A 20435-nucleotide genomic window follows, 5' to 3' on the forward strand; every position below is an offset into this window, starting at 1 on the left:
CCAGTGTTACTACACATCATCAATGAATAATTTTGCTTAAGAAAAGAGACCACAGAAATGATTGATATTCACTAACTGTCTAAATGGAGTAATTATTCTAGCACTATGTGCCACCCACAGAGAAAAAGATCACATCGATCATCAAACACTTAGGGTTATAAAGTGGAAAAGCCCTAATATGTAATCCAAGAAAAACAGGGAAACACCCCAACAAAGCTAAATTCTCTGCACTGGTAACAGATGGTCATGTTGGGTTTGCTTTGCTCACTCTAATCTTGCATAAAGCAGCCTGATTTGAATTTCATTCAGTTTTAAATATTTTCTCAGCCCTTGTCTTAGGTTTCTTTCTAATGCCTATTTTACATTTTTATTTTTCCTTTGCCTATCTTTCTTTATTCAGTCATCCCTTCAATTTTCATAGGCGTGTTGATGGGAGATTTCACATGGAGCATGAACAACAGTCTGTTTCACAGCAGGCCGAGATCACATAGCATGAGGAACAGATGCCCAGGTGAGAACACTGCCTGGGGTGAAGGCAATTAATCCGAGCTGAAGGTATATTTCTGTTCTCTGTAAGGCAGATTCTGCAAATCACTGATTAGTCATTTAACAACATCTGGAGCTTGGTGCTTGATTAGCTTTGCTTTCGGTTGTATTCATCAATACAGCTCTGTCTCTGTGTACACAATCAGGCTCCATTGAGCCATCAGTCATATGTGAGCATCTGTTTCCTCAAATGTCCCTTCACTCCTTCCCACTTTCGAATGTTCTCTAGCGCTGAACATTTGTTTCCTCTGCCTTCTTTATTCTTTGCTGTGTATTATCAGCAATAAAATCAGCAGAACACACAATGCAGAGAAGTGGAGGATGCAAAGCTCAGAGCAAAATCCATTGCCATTTGCTGTTGCAATGCTTATGAGATGAAATGAGAATTATTCCTGCTCGGTTTCTATTGTCACTTCTATTATTAATGTGTATCAAAATGTTCCATTTGGTGGTGTACAGCTTTGTCCATTTTTTTCCATTATGAGAACCATGATAAGAAAAACCTCGGGCCATTGTGAAAGCTCGTCTTTACAGCGGCAGTATTATCATGAGCAAACCCTGGTCGACAGTGACGCACAGACAGCTTTCTTAAAACATACTTTGATTTGTTTGGGTGTTTACAAATGGTTGTTGTACACAAAGATTTCACCTGAGTATTGAAATGCTCCTTGGGGTGTGACAGGGAGCCTTTTAACGGCTTGATCTGATTTAGTTTGATTTGCTAATGGATGAAAGTGAGACTGTTGTTTGCAAGCAAACAAGCAGATCTTTGATTCCCTATGTGGTGTTATCGACTTAAGGCTACCTGAGTGGCGTGCTGTGATGGCTTCTGTGTGCTTAAATATAGTACCTTTTGTCTGTTCAGAGCACTAATAGTAAGCCAAATTTTGTTTAAAAGGATAACACTGTGAATAATTCATTATGACTCAGTGGATTGAACTAAATCAAATCACTTGAATTCTGCATTGTGCCATGCTTAAATATGCCCTGCAGAGTGATCTTGTAAATAAACAAAAGTCAGGTTTGCATGAAAGTGTTGCCCACCAAAATGTGTGCACGTGTTTGGGTACTTAAAGTTTAATAAGTGTGTTGAACTCTGCAGGTCTATATTTACTATATAGGTTGTTTGTTTGTTTTTTTACTATTGTTTACAAGGTTACTAGCTAGCTGCCTTCCTCTTCTGTGTCTTGCAGGTGCATTGTCGTATGCAAACATGTTACCACCACGTGCACATCAGCATAACCATGTGAAACCACAGGCAGGACGTCCCTGTTCGCAGAAGCACATTTGAATACGCAGTAACAGAAAAGGTCAAAACTAAAGAAACTTTAACGCAGAGTCAACTTTTCTAATGTTTCTCTTTAATGTTATATTTGCATATCAATTAAAAATAACTGTGAAGAATTTCATTTACACTGATAATGTTGCTTTGGGTAATGAAAAGTGAAAAAAGAAAAGCCAACAGTTTAAAATAAATGAAAAATGAAAGCTAGGATAAAAGGAATTTTCTGATTTTCTTTTTTTTTTTCCTCACAACTACCCAAGTGGTGAATTATGCCATGAAGTGGGAGTGAATTGAATTGTCAATTACAGAAGTTTACAGATAATGGGTGACACAGACACCCACTATGCGACGCAGGGGGGCGAGCGAAGGGAGGGGGGCGTTCTGGCACGATCCAGCCATTTGACATGCATCAGACAGTGCATAAATCCTGCTTTAATCCGTTCAAGGAGTAACTGCAAGTCCACTTTGTATGATTCATTTCATGTTCTAAATGACAAAAAGCTTCTCACCAAACCTTCGAGTTTGTTTTAAAATAGCTTAAATCACTTTTTTCTTGACAAGACTGGAAAACGTGTTTTGAGACCACTTTAGTCTCACACCCACAACTTAAGCAATCAAGCCATTATTATTTATATGTCTTGCCATCATCATGACATCTATACACAATGCTTAACATGTGAGGGGTGTACTACAAATCAATTTTAGTATAGCCTTTTTGTTATGCACGATCTGATATCGTCGTGTTGGTGTTGTTGGCTTCCAAAACTCCAATAAAAGATGATTTTGGGGTGTCATTTCATTCTTTTTACTCACAAAATGAACAAGTGTTGCTTACATCATGCATCCATTTGTTTATCCACCTAGGGTGGCAGGTGGCTGGAGCACATCTCAGCATTAGATGACAGGTAGGGGTACTCCCAGGACAGGCTGCCAGTCCAAAGTCAGGCTCACATACAGAGACAAACAAACACTCACGCTGACATCCACACATACAGCTAATTTAGAATCACCAATTAACCTAACACGTCTTTGAAGTGTGGGAGGAAACTGGAGCAACTGGAGAGAACTCATGCAGGCACAGGAAGAAAATGCCACCGCCAAGAACCCACGTCCCAAAGCACTCGACCCAAGGGAAACGCTGTAGGATACTCAGAAACCAACTTCAGTAGATATTCCCAGGTTTAAATAACATCACAGTAAGTGGTGCTTTCCTCTAATCAGGTGTAGGAGGTCTTTGAGTGAAAGAGAGAATTGCGAATCGCATGGTGTACACTGTAACCTTTTTGACATTTGTCAAGCTAATCTATCCATGGCCACACTGAGCAAAGCAAAAGTGTGGATAATTTTAAAAAGTAATAATATGCATAATTTTGGAGGGTTAAGAAATTTGGTCTACCTGTTAAAGTTGCCATTCCATGAAACTAAAGTAGCACAGGCATTTTGTTTAATAAAAGCATGACCATTTGCAGTACACTGTCTATATCATCAAATCTATTTAATGTACTACTTCTTCACTCTTTCCTTCCTTACTGGAAGTGTAAAACTCATAGCCAAAGCATTCCTATACAGCAACAGAAGCACCCGTTTCTGTTTTGTCATCTGGTTTGATGGACAGATGGTATTATCAAGATTTCAATTTGAATGCTTTCCAGATGGTTGCCAGCTGATACTTGCATTCATAATTCCCTTCTGCAAAGTATTTTCATTTATTTCTACAGTGTTTACAAGTCATGGCCTCTTTCCTTCCCAAAAACTGTCTCTTGCATATGGCTATAGAAAGATCTTTAGTATTTTCCTTGACTCCTCAACATCTCCCTCCCGAAGCGACGACCATCTACTAGAGAGAAAGAGATGCACATTGAATGAGGGATAAGAGACAAGCAGCCAGTGATGCCTTTCTTCCTTTGACATTGCTACACTTAATGCAGTCCTTTGTCCGCCAGCAGGGTTTCTGCCATCTCATGCTTTCAGTAAACAGAGGACATTTTTAGAATAATGTAAAATTCCAGAAAGACAACAATACAGATACATACTTAGGTTTCAGGGCACACTAAAGTTCCATGTCATGACTTTTTCACAATGAAATATAAATTTTTAATTTTACCATTGCTGTAACTGATGCTTGAAGGATGTGACTGTTTTTGATTTTAAGGTTGTTAGCTTAAAATCAAATAATTCAGAATTTATTACAGTATCTAAGCATAAAACCATACAAGGAACTTTACCAATATTTCTAATGATGTGTTATTATTATAACTGTCTCTACTTATCTGTCACAGTTAAATAAACATATTTATATTAAAGGAGTTGAAATCAGTATAAACATCAGACGATTATCAGCTGTGCAGCTCAGTGTTTTAGCATTACTACCTGCAAATTTGCTGTTTTTGGCTAATATCCTTCATGTAGACATCAGTATACTTCTAAACTGAGAAAGTTGGGAAGTTATGCTACAGTACCTTCACTAATTGTCCGTTAAAATTACATTTAATGCAATAAAAAGCTACAAAGTGATTCCCTGTATCTTGTTTTTTTGCTGTAGTAGTGAATAAAGTTACACTGGCAGCCACCATAGTAATTATAGCAGCATGCTAATTTTAGCATTAGTGGTAGTATTGATTTTGGTGTAGGCTGGCGTAACATCTCGGTCAGTTAGTAGCGACCTTACTATAAAACAGCTTGCACTTTTATTTGCTCATAAGCGACAAACTTAAGCTTCAGCATTTTTCCAGTAGAACTGACCCCAGGGTTACACACCAGTGCAGTATTGCTTCAGTTTTTACTGTAGTTAATGTTTTCCTTAATCTCATCACTGTTATGCGTTGCTTTTGAGTTATTAGCTCAACCATCTTCACTTTTCTGTACTATTCAGTTGACTCAGTTTTCTTTCTGTTTGTCTCTGAATCTACTACAACACGGTGTTCCTGGATGGTGGTGGGATAGTGTTCCGGGGCAAGGCCTCGCTCTCTCTCTCTAACTCGCACTCTTACTGTCTCTCTCTCTCACTCTCATCTTCTTAGTGGGCGGGCAGTGGGCGCGATGACTAAGCCAAGGTTAGGCATGTGCTAGAACATAATCCACTGAAACCCAATATCCCTCCTGCCCACCTACCATGATTTCATCACTTAAACAGCAACTGTGTGCTATCATAAATTAGCAGATAAATGAAGAAGAAAGCTGCATTACTTTCAGATGGACTGTGCAAAAGTTTCCCAAGACTAAAGCATTACTGATCAGCCTAACACAATTACATATACAAAGCTATGTTTTGGTAAAATAATAACAATAGCTTTTAAATTGGTTTACAACAGGTTTCATTAGACGTTGCTGTGATTCCAGCACTTCTTTGTGGTAAAAAAATTAGCAATTCTTGGCAATAAGAAAATTCATACTTAGGTGCATTTAATAATCTTGCTTTCAATTTTGACGATTAAACAGGACAGTCTGGCCATGTGAATTTGGTAGTGTTAAATGAAATCACCCCTTCTTCATCAAGGAAAGCCATTAACAGGGTCCACTTATGGAGTCTGAGCTCCAGGGATCATGTTTAGACTAAACAGAAGGACGAGGGGAAAAAAAGAGGAAAGGGATGAGAGAAAAACAGAGAAGGGGAAGCAGGAAGGGAGGCTGGGTATGGAAACAGAACTGCGCTGGGAATAGAAAAGAAGGGAGGATGCTTTCTATTTTTAGGTCTAGATAACATGAGAGAGAAGAGGCATCACCCCCTCTCCCTCTATCCCCTCATTTCCCACATTCCTCCTTGGCACGTGCAACAGACACTCAGGACGGCTCTATGTGCCTCGAATACCAATAAGAGAGAAGCAGCTGGATACTGGCAGGCTGACATTCTTCTGCCTTCTCCTGTCTGCAGAACAGAGACAAGACAAGGGCTGGGTGTCTGACAGGACACACACATCCACACTTCAGAGGACACACCAGTCAGGATAGGCAATAAACCAATAAGGGCAGACTGTTTGACGCAAGCGACACTTGAACTATTAAGCAATGAAGATTGTAGATGATAGGCTTTGTTGAGGATTTCAAACTGAAGACAGAAATTTGTGGAGTATTTCAAACTGTCATCAGGTACAAACCATTAGTGTGGTGACAGGCAGAAAGATATAAGCTGTGGAACCTAAAAGAATCCAAAGAAATCAAAGAATCAAAATGAGGTACCATTAAAACTTTACCACTGCCAGGTAATGTATGAGAATTGGCGTTGATGTAGTCAGGTTTTCAGATAAGTGCATGAAAGGGGATGCTGCAAATAAGAACACAGAAAAAAATGCCTCAGTTGATACATTCATGCAGGACAGCTGCCTTAATGCCAAACCTTGTCATCCACACCCTGACATATCCTCTCACTTGTTCCAATACCAGCTTATTCATGTACACACTAGGCTCCATTGGCACAAGCTAAGGCAAGCTAAACATCAACAAATCAAGTCAGTCCAGTGCAAGGAACAGTTCCCTTGATATCCAAATGCATTGTTAAATCTGACCTGGTCTTTTTTCCTTACGATTAAAGTTATAATAAAAAAAAATATCTTTTGTCCAGCACAGACATTGTTATGTCAATATCCAAACACTGATTCACAGACTGTGTGAAAAAGAGAAAATATGATATACGCTGTGTTCTGTTATCAGGAAAGGAGAAAGGATGCTGTTATTGCTGCTTTTATCAAGAAAAAGTAGCAATAACAGCATACAATAGATCTTTTTAAAATACATGCGACCGCCAGTGCTACCTATCAGCCTCCTAGAAAACACACCTATGGTACCAGTGAAAAAGTCCTACATCGTCTTGTTTTCAAGTTATCACATTCACAAGATTTTCAGAAAACGTAACCTCTGACCTTAACATCAAGGTCACTGAGATTCAAATTCATTCACGATTTTAGTAAATTCATCTATGGTGGGGATTTGAAAATCCTAGATGACTTCCTTCTTGAGTTATCACATTCACAAGATTTTTAGAAAATGCGACCTCTGACCTTGAGATTAAGGTCACTAGGATTCAAATGTGTTAGAGATTTTTAGTAGCTGTTCTTATGGTATCAATTTCAAACTCTTCCATTGCCTTATTCACGGCTTGTCATCAACATGTACATGATAACGTGGTCCAATGTGTGGTGTGTGTGAAGGAGAGCGAGAGAAAGCCTGAGATAAAGGCCAGTCCAAATCATTAATTGAATCAAGCAATCTGACTGGTTATTAGCTGTGACATAATAACCATACACATCTAAATCTAATTCCTTTACAACCGTGGTCTCAAGTGGGGACCTGAAAGGAGCTGGAGCTAATATTCTAGAGGTTTGCAAAATATATTGCCATTAGTCAATGCATATGTACAAAATAAGCATAATGCATCTATTATTACTTTCAAGTTATTAGTTGGTGAACAGAAATCCATGTTATTGTGAGACGTCAATTTGTTATGAAATCACTCACTTCTGTTGGGGGCAAATAACAGTTCTGCATCATAAGATTATGACAGGGCTTTGGTGAATAGTTATTGTTGTTAAGTGTAAATGATCTTCACTTATATTGACTTAACTGCTTTTGTGTAGCTAGTAAATTGTTTGCTTAACATGTAAATTAGTTTGTTACCACATGGTGCATATAAAATCACACGTTTAACCTAAAGACTGAAAGATGACATGCAGAGATCCATAAAATAAAGGCTGACACACATAAAAAAGCTGAATGAAAAACACTAAATGCACTGTCTTCTTTTAAAGAAAAATCAAATAAGCTACTAAATTACATGGCAATTGCCTTGCTCCATGTGCAGGCAGTCATCAGGATCTATTTCTTTATAACAACACTGATTTCTGAACATATGTTAAAAAGAAAAACAGCGTAAATTGAGCTGAATTGCTGTTATAGTTAGGTGCATTGTATGGCCCTTAGCTGCCATGAACTTTACAATTACATAACTGCATGGACAGATTTTCAGCTAAATGCAATCCAGTAAAACACAAGTTATAATATTTACTACAGAAATGTAGCAGAGTTTTAACTATAAGTGGCAGAAAATAAAAGTATGCTAGTCATGCTCTTGAAAAAAATGTACTCAGTTGCGTCTATTGTCCCCCTTTTATTCATGTACTCACAAAAGGAAAGGATTTTGGTGAAAAATGCAGCTGATACACAAACAACACTGCAGGCTTTCATGGACTGAGCAGGACTCTAAAAGTGTATGAATGTTTTGCCCGTACACGTGGACTGGCAAAGGCACCGAAAAGCAAACATACACACACATACAAACTCATGTCCTGTCACTTTGCGCTGGACACATTGTTGAAGTGCTCGAGATAATAGCATTTGACAGACTGCTGGTGTGGTTGTCATGGGGATCTGATCTGAACAGCCACTGGCTACCACAGCAGAAACAAAACAGAGGGCAGGAGAAAGCACATCAAATCCCAGAGCATTGTCCAGGAACGTCATCTCAATTAGCAGATGAGACACTGTTAGGGGTCAGTGTCTAAGAATCAAATTATTAAAATGATGATGATCCAGATAGGAATGCCTAATGGAAGAAATTGGGTGTTGGTTAGTAAGTTAGTTGGTAATATAATGTGTGGAAAGAACAAAGTGTAGCATTGCTTTAGAAGCGGTGTGCACCTGTGCTTTAACCCAGATGCTATCAGCACTATTTGACAACTAAACACAGGTAGATCAGTGAGGGTAAACCTGAATTTAATGAAAACATCATTATTTTTTGCTCAAAATTAAATGTCATCCATTAAATAGTTATTAAGAAATTTCACTGAGTATGTGGTAGACCTTCAGACCACCACTGACAACCAGAAATTCATTCTGCTTGGCTAAAATAGCTCAAATAAAAGGTAAATTGAAATGTGCACATTCATATGCATTTCAATCGCCAGCACTCTTAGAATTTCTTAGATTATTATTGTTTACATTACTGTTATTAGAAAATATGCTGTTATTACAAAACTAATAGGAGCAATTTTCTTGCATTTGCCGCCTAATATTTTGTAGCTGGATAATTACTTGAAGTGCATCTACAAGTCTTAGAATTTGATGAAATATGTATGGCCAGTAGGCTAAGTTTATTAAACCCCACATATAACTACATAATGCTAGGAAAGCTGAGGACTGAGCAAAGTATTGGTGTGTCACATGATGGCATTTGTGATATGTTGGCTATAAGGTAAAAGTTTAAAATCCACAACACAGATGCAAATCATTAGTTGGCTACTTTTTACAGAAATGTAAAAAAAACAAAAAAAAAACATCAGCAGCTTGAGTCAAGATGGCGCCGGAGTTTTGTAGACTAGGCTGTGCTGTGGATAACTGTGCCTGCTAAGCTGAACTAATGGTGTGACGCTGGAAGCATCACGAGGTTGCAGGTGGAAGCTTCTCAGCGAGCAAACACCTGCGAGCTTAGGGAGTGTGTGTGTCTGATGAGCTCAGATGTGCGCAGCTTTAAACTAAGGTGTGTGTTCTGTCTGTTAGGCGAATTAAAATGTATGTCTCAAATATATGACTATGTACCCTTTGGAACAATTGCTGCTTGACTTTTATTATTGGATTTGCGCACTGGCACTCAGTCAAAGCAAGCTAATCACTGAGACATGACCGCTTCTGGGAGAACGACTCCTTATTGTTGAGAGGGGCACCAAGCTGCAGGGGGACAATCAGACCGGCACTCTCAGTTACAGTTACAGTCAATTTGGATGAAAACGCCACATCCAATGGTTGTTTGTTTAGAGAGAGTTCCCAATAAAGATATGAGTCACGAGTGAATCACTTCACACAGGAGGAGCGATGACTGTGCTCCACCAGGGTCTAAATACATTTCTCTCTTTTTCTCTTTGTGAGGATAAAAGCTGACTGGATTGGCTTGGGCTCTGACTAGGGTTCAGATGACTTCAAAGAGAGGCGAGGGATGTAAGAGAAGGGGACAGAGAGGCAGAGGTGGAGGGATGTTTTACGTGCGGTGCTGTTGGTGGACATGGGGTGAGAGTGCACATGTGTGTCAGGGACCGTATGAGAAAGACAAAGATAGAAACTTAGTTTGAAATGGTGGAGTGTGTGAGAAACATCAAAGACCTGAATCTGAACAAAAGAGGGCATGAGAGTGGGAGGGGAGACAGAAGGGGGAGATGGGAATGAAAGAAACAGAAATGAGAGGGCAAAGTGTGAACACCAGAGCCAGAGACAGTGATGGAAACTGGGATAAAAAAAAAAAAAAAGAAGTTGGGACTGAGAGAAATGTTTTCACAAGTTTACACAGACAGAGAAGACAGAGAAAGTGCAAGAATATTTTTGAAGACTGCCTTCACTTTGACTTCAAGCTGCCAAAATACACAGTAGAGAAATAAGGTAATGCAGAAAATATGTTCTTGTTTCTGTTTACTTTTTAACTCTCTTGATGAGCAAATATGATTTTTGCTTTGGCAATGATTTGAGGCTGCTATGAAGTATATACTGTTTGAAAATAGAATTCCTCACATGATTTTATTCTGTTTCTGCTGAATACTTTAGTGGGTGATTTGGGACACAATGACATTCACAAAAAAAAAGCAGCTAAGAGTAATTAGTTAATGGTGCTCCGGTTCAAGTATCACATAATAAATATGATGTCCAGAAAAATGATAAAGTCCTAAAACTATATCCAAACCACAAAAAATAAACTAACATATTATAAAATAACTCTGTGTTATCTGTCGTATAAAACAGGAAATAAAGAAAATGCAGTAGCCCTTAATCGTTTGATAATGAATCATCAAGTATTGTACACTAAATGCATCTCACAGTTAAGAGATTTTAGAGCAAAATATATAACCAGCTTTTATACATCAGAGATGCAATGTGTGAATTTATACATAGTAGACGGTGAGTGGGAAGGAGTGAGCCTTCAGCAGAAACAACCGGTGAGTGCGTTAGAAGTAGAGACTGCATGGAAACCGTTTACAGATGGTGTTTGTAGCGATGGGGGGTCGAGAGAGGAGGGGCACAGATACAAACAAGAAGAAAGGACGGACATGCAGAGGTTTCAGATGGACAGACAGACACACTGCGACTGTAGCGAAATTCAAAGAATTCAGATGTCAGCTTCATTGTTTTGTCCTACATTTTAGCCTTCTGTTTTTATTTTCTCTCTGGCCCCATTAAACCCATCACACCAGAGATGGCAGTGAATTAATTTACAACTCTGGGACACTCCTGTAATCTGTATCTAAATGTTGAGCTGGAATTAAATGATGAGACAGAAGCACTGCCTGAGTCAACCTCTATCTTAATGCCCAGGCTTCCTTGGACAATTATATAACCCTAACAGACAGGCCTAAAGACTCCAGCTGTGGCAGACGTATACAGAGAGGACCGCTTAGAGCAAGATGGGCCTAAGTTTCTGCTCACTGATCTTTGCAGTGCTTTAAAAACCATCACCTTGCATCAAATTAAAGGTTAGGTAGCAAATACAGCTTTGTGATTGCAATAATATCTTTTTTAATTTATATGTGATAGCTATTCATGCTGACTAGCAGCCTTTCTCTACAGTGCCAAAAACTCTGATTTGGATGGTTTAAGGGTGTAAGAAATATAGACCTTTGATATTGGACACCCAGGAACATTCTGTGCCCTCAGCCAGGTCACCTACACCAAAAGCAAAAGTTTCTTTGTTGCAAAAGTAAAATGAGAAGATGGATTTTCTGGAAAAGATTGGCTTTCTTTAGCTGAGATTGTAAAGATTGTAAAAATCTAACATCCTCACTCTAAATCCTGCCAGAAAAGTGATTTTGTGAATTTCACACAGTGTACCCAGTGTCATTTTTTATTACTGACATTTTTTTTGCTTTTAGTGTTTTGTTTATTAGAACAGGCAAGTACAAAGCTTAAACCCAGTATTACTTTATATTGCAAAGCAATTTCATGATTTCAAAAAAGCCTTAGTTTGTAGCTTTGACTAAAACAAAGTACGTCGTTCAAGAGGCATCACACGCTACTTTTTACCTCTAAATGATATGACATTGATCCAATTCATAAATATCATCATTTCATGCTTTGAAATGACTTGTTATGAGCCTCACAAAGCCACTGCTGACACAGAGTCAAATACTTCATTACATTTACATTAAATATTTATATGAAAACAAATCTCCATGTCCACTAATCACAATTAGGCACCCTACCAGCCTGAAAATGGAAACTCTTCATTAGTTTACATTGCTTATTTTTCAATTTTGCCACAATGGTGTGAATTTGTGCTATCGACCAGCTATGGAAGCACCACTGAACTTAAATCTTTCCCTCCAGAGCCTCATATAATTTGGCTCAGCAATGGTTCCAAATGGTACGATGGTTCTTCAGCTCATTTGGCTTCTCTCTTACACTTACATTGCCCCTGAGCTCTGGTTGTGGGCAATACTGGGGCTGGATCCAACAGCTTGAACTCACAAGGCTTGGGACCATCATGGTCTCTACCAGATTAATGTCTGCTTCAGGGGATTCTGGAGGGTGGCAAAGTCCACCACCTTGAGAGTCCTCTGTTGTAGAGGTGCCTATCTGATTCTGTGTCACTCTCTGTTCGAGCCCGGGGATGTTATCAAACATCTTCTGCCTCACAAATCTATCCATCCTTCCTCAATTCTTTCCTATTCCTCTCTGCCATTTGTCCTTTTCAAGCCTTTTCAGGATTTTTCAATATTATCAACATTATTATATGGAACAGTTTATTAATAACTAAAAATGTTGACCAGTTGCAAAGAACTTTTATGAGAACTCCTATGGCATAAGAGACCAAATACAAGCCGTGATATTGCCACCAATATAGATATATATCCTCTGTGCGCCTTTGTGATTATTTATGACACGTCTCCTTAACAAACAAAAGTTTGCTTAGAGAGAATGAACTATTCACATAATCCAGCAGTTACTTCTGGTGTTTGTTGGATGTACAGTAGGAGGTTTCACCATCCACAGCATGGCTTTGTGGATTAGCTTCCGGTTGGACAATAAGATAATAAAACTACTCTACCACCAACTGTAGCAACTGCCAGCACCTGTAATTACCTTTTATTTACAAACTTCAGCAAATACAGGAGAATTGATTAGTTTGATATACAAAGCCATAAATGTAAATTCTCCCCCCTAAAGTGGGGGCCAAACACCCACACGTTTCCTCAACAATTTTTGTAAAACAGAACATGTGTTTTCAAACACAGGAAGAGAAATTGCCTGGTTGGCAAGCTGACATACGAAGAGCCCTACTTCACACACAAAGATTTCTCTCTGATCTGGCAATTATAGATCATCCCACCTCACCCCCACCCCCCCTTCGCTCGTTCCCCGGTCTTAGTGATCTTTTGATTGCAGCCTGAGAGAGACAGGCAGTATAAGAACCCTTCAATCTAGCTCTTAAGTGAGAAAATGCTGAAAATGTATTCAGTTCCCTCTGCTTTATGACTCATGAACAATGTAGGATGGTTGGGAAATTGTATTGATAACAGGGCATGCTGATATAGGGCAGGTTTAACACATGCAGCTTAGAATGAAATTGAAAAATGCGTTCCAGGCAGGAAATGAATTTTCAGCCATCTAAACCAAATTTTAATATGTATGCCTTTGTTTGTTACCTAGCACTCTGGGTTATAATTTTGAAGAAATCAGATAGACCTGATCAAACACACCTATTGTTGAAAAAAAAATCTAAATGTGTTTTACATGTAGTATTTGAAATTATCCAAAGCATCACACATACTCATCAGTCACTTTGTTGGATATTATGCTCCTGATTTTGTTCCTGTTCGACACATCTGAGACACCAGTAACATAAAAACAGTGGCCAACACCTCGAGAGGGTTAATAATGGATGCAGTTCTGCATCATGTAACACTGCTCTATTACTATTGTGGTGCTGTGATGCAGAACAGAAGGATTGTCTTGTTCTTGCAAAATGATCTCTCGTATACAAGCACTTAATCAATTGACAAATCAATAGCACGCACTAATATCTTTGCCCTATTTGTCATTTCTGTTTGTTCTTTACTTCACCACCGAGGCTCACTAAGTGCAGTGCGGCATCAACGCGCTATCACAAAGTGTAAATGACAGAAATCTCTGAAGCATAAAACAGTGAGAAAGTGCATAAATACACTTGTAAAGAAATATTCACAATAATTTTTGATGTAACTATTATTTGACAAGAAAAGCAATTTTATCATCTGTTATAGGCTAAAGCTATTTTGGAAGTAGTCTACTAAGTAGTAGTATTTGCTACATAAATGTTGATCAAAATTATAACCGTGACACATCATGTAGTATTTGGTCATGTGATATGAAACTAGTGGTATGACTCTGTTGTGTGATGATCTGAACTATACATAAAACAGAACGCAGATAAGCATCCAACGGATGTTCTTGTATTTTTTTTTTTAAAGGAGCCCAATATAAAAGTCCTTTTACTGTGTAGCAGTAACCTTGCAAAAATCACCACTTTTTACTAAATGCTAATTACTTTTTAAGTGACACAGTCTTAACATAGGCAGAGACACAGGCAGCAGAGTATAAAATTTATCGACTAAAGGTTAAAAAAAGTGAGAGCTGCATGTGCTTAATGTTAGAAAAAAGACAGAAAAATACAGTAGAGACTTGGCGGCTCTGCACAGCAATAGAAGCCAAACTGGCTGCTGGAAGAACAATTACTGGATACCCATCGGCAGCTTAGATGTAAATAAGAGTGAGCTGGTGCCTCAGCTGTCAGATACAGCACAACAGAGACAAGATCAGGCTTCAGTATACTGCAAAACTTATGTAATATTAACCATTTATTTCATTTCCCCCTCAGTTTAAATAACGAATGACTCATCATTCATTCATTATAGATAGATAGATAGATAGATAGATAGATAGATAGATAGATAGATAGATAGATAGATAGATAGATAGATAGATAGATAGATAGATAAATAGATAGATAGATAGATAGATAGATAGATAGATAGATAGATAGATAGATAGATAGATAGATAGATAGATAGATAGATAGATAGATAGACCCATTTCTGTAATATACTTACATATCTATATTATTGCTAATATATATTGTAATATATCTATATCACTAAAGCACTTCTGGATGGATGCAAACTGCATTTCGTTGCCCTGTACCTGTGCATGTGCAATGACAATAAAGTTGATAGATAGATAGATAGATAGATAGATAGATAGATAGATAGATAGATAGATAGATAGATAGATAGATAGATAGATAGATAGATAGATAGATAGATAGATAGATAGATAGATAGATAGATAGATAGATAGATAGATAGATAGATAGATAGAGATTTCACATACATAGTCACACACACATACGAAGACACAAACACACACAAAGCTCGAGCTGATGAGAGATAATGTTCCCTCCTCATACCGAGTGGCTGTGAACCAGAGCTGTTTTAGGCTCGCATAAAAAATTCAGAACTCTCTCTTAGCAACATTCGCCCTACATAAAGAATACACACATGCTCACACACACATCACAGTATCATTTATGTCGTGCACATGTGAGCAGAAATGAAAATACACATATTGAGAAAACCCAGGAACACTTCATGATATTGGCCTTGATTGTTTTATGTTTGAGCAGCAAGACATTAAAGAGGCTATTATACTCAAGGTTCCACGCAAAGCATTAATTTATTATTTATTGACTTTATTGATTAAACATTTCATTCTCATTTCTGATAAACTGGGGACATTTTACTTAGTGTTAGCTTTACATGCAAGCAGTGGTTGTGTAAAATTTCAGGGTCGCTGTTGCCAATAAATCAGTTTATCAAAAAGCCAGCTGCACGTGTTTGTGCTTGTATTTCTGCAAGTATTTCTGTGTGCATGTTTTTCAATTTTCAGCACATCCATGCATGCATCTAAGCAAGGCGTTTAAGTGCATGCGTCCTTGAAGAAAACAGGCATCTCTGCACACATCTCCACAACGAGCAGGTCAACACCTCGGCTCAACCATCCATTTTCATTAGATGCTAATGACAGGAGTGGAGGGGCGGATGTGCCACAGAGAAAGATTCAGAGAATAAAAAAGGATATAGTTATGCTCCCTGTGGACTGACTATCAAACCACTATCTTCTGTCATCAAGCATAAAACTCCCTCTGCTCAATTACATAATCATTCCACATACACTACTAGCAACTGTCAAGCAGACGTGGCCAGTTGCTCACAATCAAGATTTTATTAAGAGTTTTTATTATGTATTTATGAGATGGATGTAGAAGAAGTCTGCGGAGGAAAATGGAGAATAAAAGAATGTTTTCCACTTGAGAATTTAGCTCATCTCAGTGTTGCCCTCTCAGTGTGGGTTGCAACACCTCTGCCAAGTCATCTCCATCTGAAAAGCATTTAGGGCGCCTGTTCATCCTGGCATTATCCGCATGTCTATACAGACAGTGCTCCTCCAGTTCCAGTTTGTGTTAAACCCACTCTAGAAACAGGACTTCGTCCTTCCTGGCTTCACCACAGTCTTTCATTCTGCAGAGTATCTAGGTCAGTCGATGTACAAAAGCAAACTGTGACCATGTGTGGTCAAGTGGTGTGAAGTGAAGAAGCTTTATGACTAAGATATCAGTCTGGCCAAAATAAATAAATAAAACAGAGTGCTCTGAAATTAGTCTTCCCTCATTATGCTGAAAAAAAAGAGATAGTTCTAAAAAACACAAAGTTTAGCTGCTGAATTTATAGTAAAAGCTCCCAAGTGAAGACACACACTAAGGTTGCCTATGTCACAGAAACATCAGAGTATAATCAAAGAAACAGATCAATATCAAGAGAACTGAAACAACATCACATGGAACTAAATAGATGGAAAGACCTCAAATCAATATTTGATGCACAAATCAGGATGTGGCTAGTTTTCCATGCATTGGCATATTGTGATACTCTGTCATGTTGAAATGAAATTTAATGACAGACTTCTTCCCCAGTCGCCACAGACTGAACTGACAAAACTAGACGCATGCACCCATCCATCCCAATTACCCTCAATATTTGGCCTGTTTAATGAACAATCTAGCTTCTGAGTCTGTCGTCTTACTTTGGGAAGTTCCTAAATAACAAAGCGCTCCTTCCTGCTGCAAACATCGCACCACATCCAGCAAGTCTTCACCCACACTGGCAGTAATATTGCCTTGCACGCTGTGAGTGCTATAAAAGACCGTCAATCCATGACACCATGCTAAGCGTATCCTTTCCATGGTGTGCAGAGGCTATTGCAGATAGAACAGCATTTGCTGATGGGTGAATAGAATGAAATAAAGACATTCACTCCATGGTTGAGTCATCCACAAGTAAGATGAGAAAATTATCACTTCACTGGTGCATCTGAGAGAGCAAAGTGAAACAAGCCACTGTTGTTGTATATGTTTAATCAATTTGCAGGTCACTGTGAGTTAAAATCCAGCAGCACTTACATATTAAGCATTGGATTTTGCTTACATATACAGCAATGTTTAGCAGAAAAACATCAGAAAAATCCAGCTATTAGGCAATGGCAGTGCCACCAGGGAACAGAATCCTCTCCTGGTGGTAGCAAAAGCAATTTTCTAAATGGCTTATTTGTAGGTTAATCTTATATCTAGCCTTACTGTTTTTGTTCAAAGCAAAAGAAACATTGTATCTAAATCAGTGCACCCAAGGAGCAGTGCACATAACCTTTCATATTTGTGTGATGCAATATAATATAAGTGTCAGAGTTTCTCTAAGAAACTGTAACTCAATTCTCAAAACAAACATGTTACCTTGCCTGCAGATTATTGTTATTTCATGTAACTGTTTAATGGCTAAGCAGTACTGGATCAAGATGTCTCGACAGTGTGACAGTTCACTCCAAACCCTCTCCCAAGTGTTGACTGTAGTAGCACAATGAGTAGGGAAATACACCAGTGCAGCAGATTAAAACCCTGGGCTTCCTTTTTTCTTTTTCTTTTTTTAATGAATGTAAGTTTTTTTTTTAAAGCTCCAGTGTGTATGCAATAACAAGTATTATTCTACACTTGATTTCATGTATGTTGTGAGAGAATAATTCAATGAACTCTCAGTGTTCTCATTAAGCATTTGTAACATCTCAATCCTAGACCAGCCATACCACAAAAACATTGCCTTGCCATTAGTGCTAGCAACTGCCACTGCATGGCTCATCGTTGAGTAAATTGATGCAAGAGAGACACACATGCTTACGATCTCCCTCACACATGCAGACTAAAAATAGCAGCTGCCTTACCTTTCTGTACACTATCATGTTGGGGGACTCATCTGCTACCCCATTGGTCCCCTGCCCACTGCTGTTGGTCTGTGCCATGATCCAGCTAGTAAATCTGCCAGAGGAAATGTCAGGTGCTCCTGTTGTGGACAGAATGGATATTTTGGCACATCAGAAGAACAACGAAGCCTAAACGTGACTTTGCCAAAAGAGAGCGATTTACACGCCTGTGGTCTGCATCATGTTTCAGTGTATTTGATACTTCAAAAGGGAACAGATGTTCATTGCTCCAGTTTGGCTACGTGTTTTGACATTTCGCAAGGTCTTGACAAGGACATTTTTAAGAAAAAGGTGGTTGCTTTAACACAAAGTGTGGCTACTGGTACAGTACACATTCCTACTGAATGGGACAAAAGTTCAACTTGAAAAGCAATGATAGGTAAATGGAAGGACTAGCCTACTATCACTCTTGCCTCAGATGAATTCGCTGTGCAGCACTGTCTAAAACGGCAATCACCTTTGACCGTTTGTTTACATCGGAGAGTTCTCTCACGCCCTACATGGCACATACTACGGATGCATCCTAAGGTTGCAATAGCAAGATAAGGTGAATTATAGACCTTGGCAGTGGTAAATGCAGTAAAACAACACACGGTCCCTGGAGGAGGCAGGCTACTCTACAATGCAGCCTGGATACGTGCATTCGGATGTAGTAGCCATAGTCAAAATGTGCAAGACTGTGCAAATGTAATGGATATGGTATGCACATTACAGCTTCATCATTCTTTCTTCCCTTTACGACACCCACACGACATCCTTGGGAGGTTTAGACTGCAACGCGAACAGCGAAGTCATGTAACCCGCTCTTAACATGAGGCCGTTGGCTTTACTATATCGGGCTTTTCTTACCACAAGCCACTGCCCGTTTAAGCACCTTGGACAGCTACCGCTAAACGCCCGCGTCCCTTATCTTCTTGGACGCCGCTTAAATACACAGAAAACAGCGACGTCGGTCACGGGAGAAGGGGGGCGCTTACCTGAAAAAACACGCAGCCCGCTGTAGGACTCCTGAATCCTTGCAGGGATGGAAGCCTTGTCCTTTGCTTTCAGTATGTCAACTGGCAGACATAGGAATGCGAGGGGTATTCATTGGCAACGTGAGGAGGCAGACATTCGGCGGACACTTGGTGTGGTACAGCTCTCTGTCTCAGTCTCTCATCTCCTCTTTTCCAAGCGGTGCTCAGAATCACGGGCGCGCCACCCCGGAGCGTCGAGAGCGCGCATCGATCTATGACCAATCGCGTGTGAGGAATAAATTACAACCCGTTTTGGAGACATACAGCTATTTTTTTTCAAGCTAAGATTGTACTGCTATGCACTGCAGCGAAATGCTCATTGCGAAAACAAGGACAAGGCATCTTAAACCGACAGCTGATTAATATTGATACAACTGCAATCTATAGCAAAGGTCATGAGAGGACACTACAATTTTCTGTGCCATAAGAAGAAACTCGTTTAGCTGTTGTCCCAACTGAATATGAACAACTGAACAAATACCATTTAGCCCTGCAGTAAACACAAGAATTATACAGCGCTGACGTAGTAATATGCCTTATGATACATCACAAGTGTACCATGAAGCGTTGTTGTGAGGTAAATGAAATCATCCTGAATTAAGTTACATTTATATTAAAGTCTCACTATTTATATTCCAATACCAAATAAATAATCTAACTACTTTCTCTTTATACTGTCACTTTTACTTGCAATAAACAATAAACTTGGACTACTAAAGAACATTTTAAGTCTTTAGTTAACGCATACGTTTTTGCTGACATTTTAAAGTTCATACAGTATAAAAAATAAACTGAAAGACGAGCTGGCGAAACTAAAAGTCAAACAAATCTTGAACAAATCTTGTGCTTGTTTGGGGAGAATGATGTATACGCAAACGTCGAGGTCAGCTTAATTTTAGGCCAACATTCATTTTTACAATACCTTTGCAAATCTGTCTGTTCTGCCCAAAGAAGCGGATGAGTATTTTTCTCAGCAAAACGAATAGCTGAGGGTATGCAGTACGGCTTTAAACGATAATAAGATATGGCGTTTCAGTCAAATTCACCGTTTGTATTTTATAACACTGCAAGTGTAAGAACTGGGATATACCGGCAATAAATTTATATGACTGGGCATTTCCAGTGCTGCAGTGATAATGAATAAATAAATGCACTCTGTGGCTTTGTGGTATGCAACAGTCCAGGCGTGAAAGATGACAGATGTGCCCTTTCTCCTAGTGTATGTAACTGTATGCTTATCTCTCTACAGTCCTTCCTTCTTTGCTCTCGTAGGAATCAAC

General features: G+C 38.9%; 1 protein-coding gene across 2 annotated transcripts in view; it reads right to left on the reverse strand.

Moving 5' to 3' along the window:
* The window catches only part of rgs7a (regulator of G protein signaling 7a), a 52352-nt gene extending 33022 nt beyond the window's left edge, over window positions 1–19330 (reverse strand). For both annotated transcript variants that reach the window (XM_006783684.2, XM_006783683.2), the window contains exons 1-2: window positions 19117–19330; window positions 18101–18219 (exon numbers count right to left, since the gene is read on the reverse strand). In XM_006783684.2, the coding sequence (XP_006783747.1) occupies window positions 18101–18178 (78 nt within the window). In that variant the 5' untranslated portion in view covers window positions 18179–18219; window positions 19117–19330. The remainder of the gene's footprint in view (window positions 1–18100; window positions 18220–19116) is intronic.
* Between the last annotated feature and the right edge of the window lie 1105 nt (window positions 19331–20435).

This window comes from Neolamprologus brichardi, chromosome 13 (assembly GCF_056152115.1).
Source record: "Neolamprologus brichardi isolate AB-2024 chromosome 13, ASM5615211v1, whole genome shotgun sequence".
Lineage (NCBI taxonomy): Eukaryota > Metazoa > Chordata > Actinopteri > Cichliformes > Cichlidae > Neolamprologus > Neolamprologus brichardi.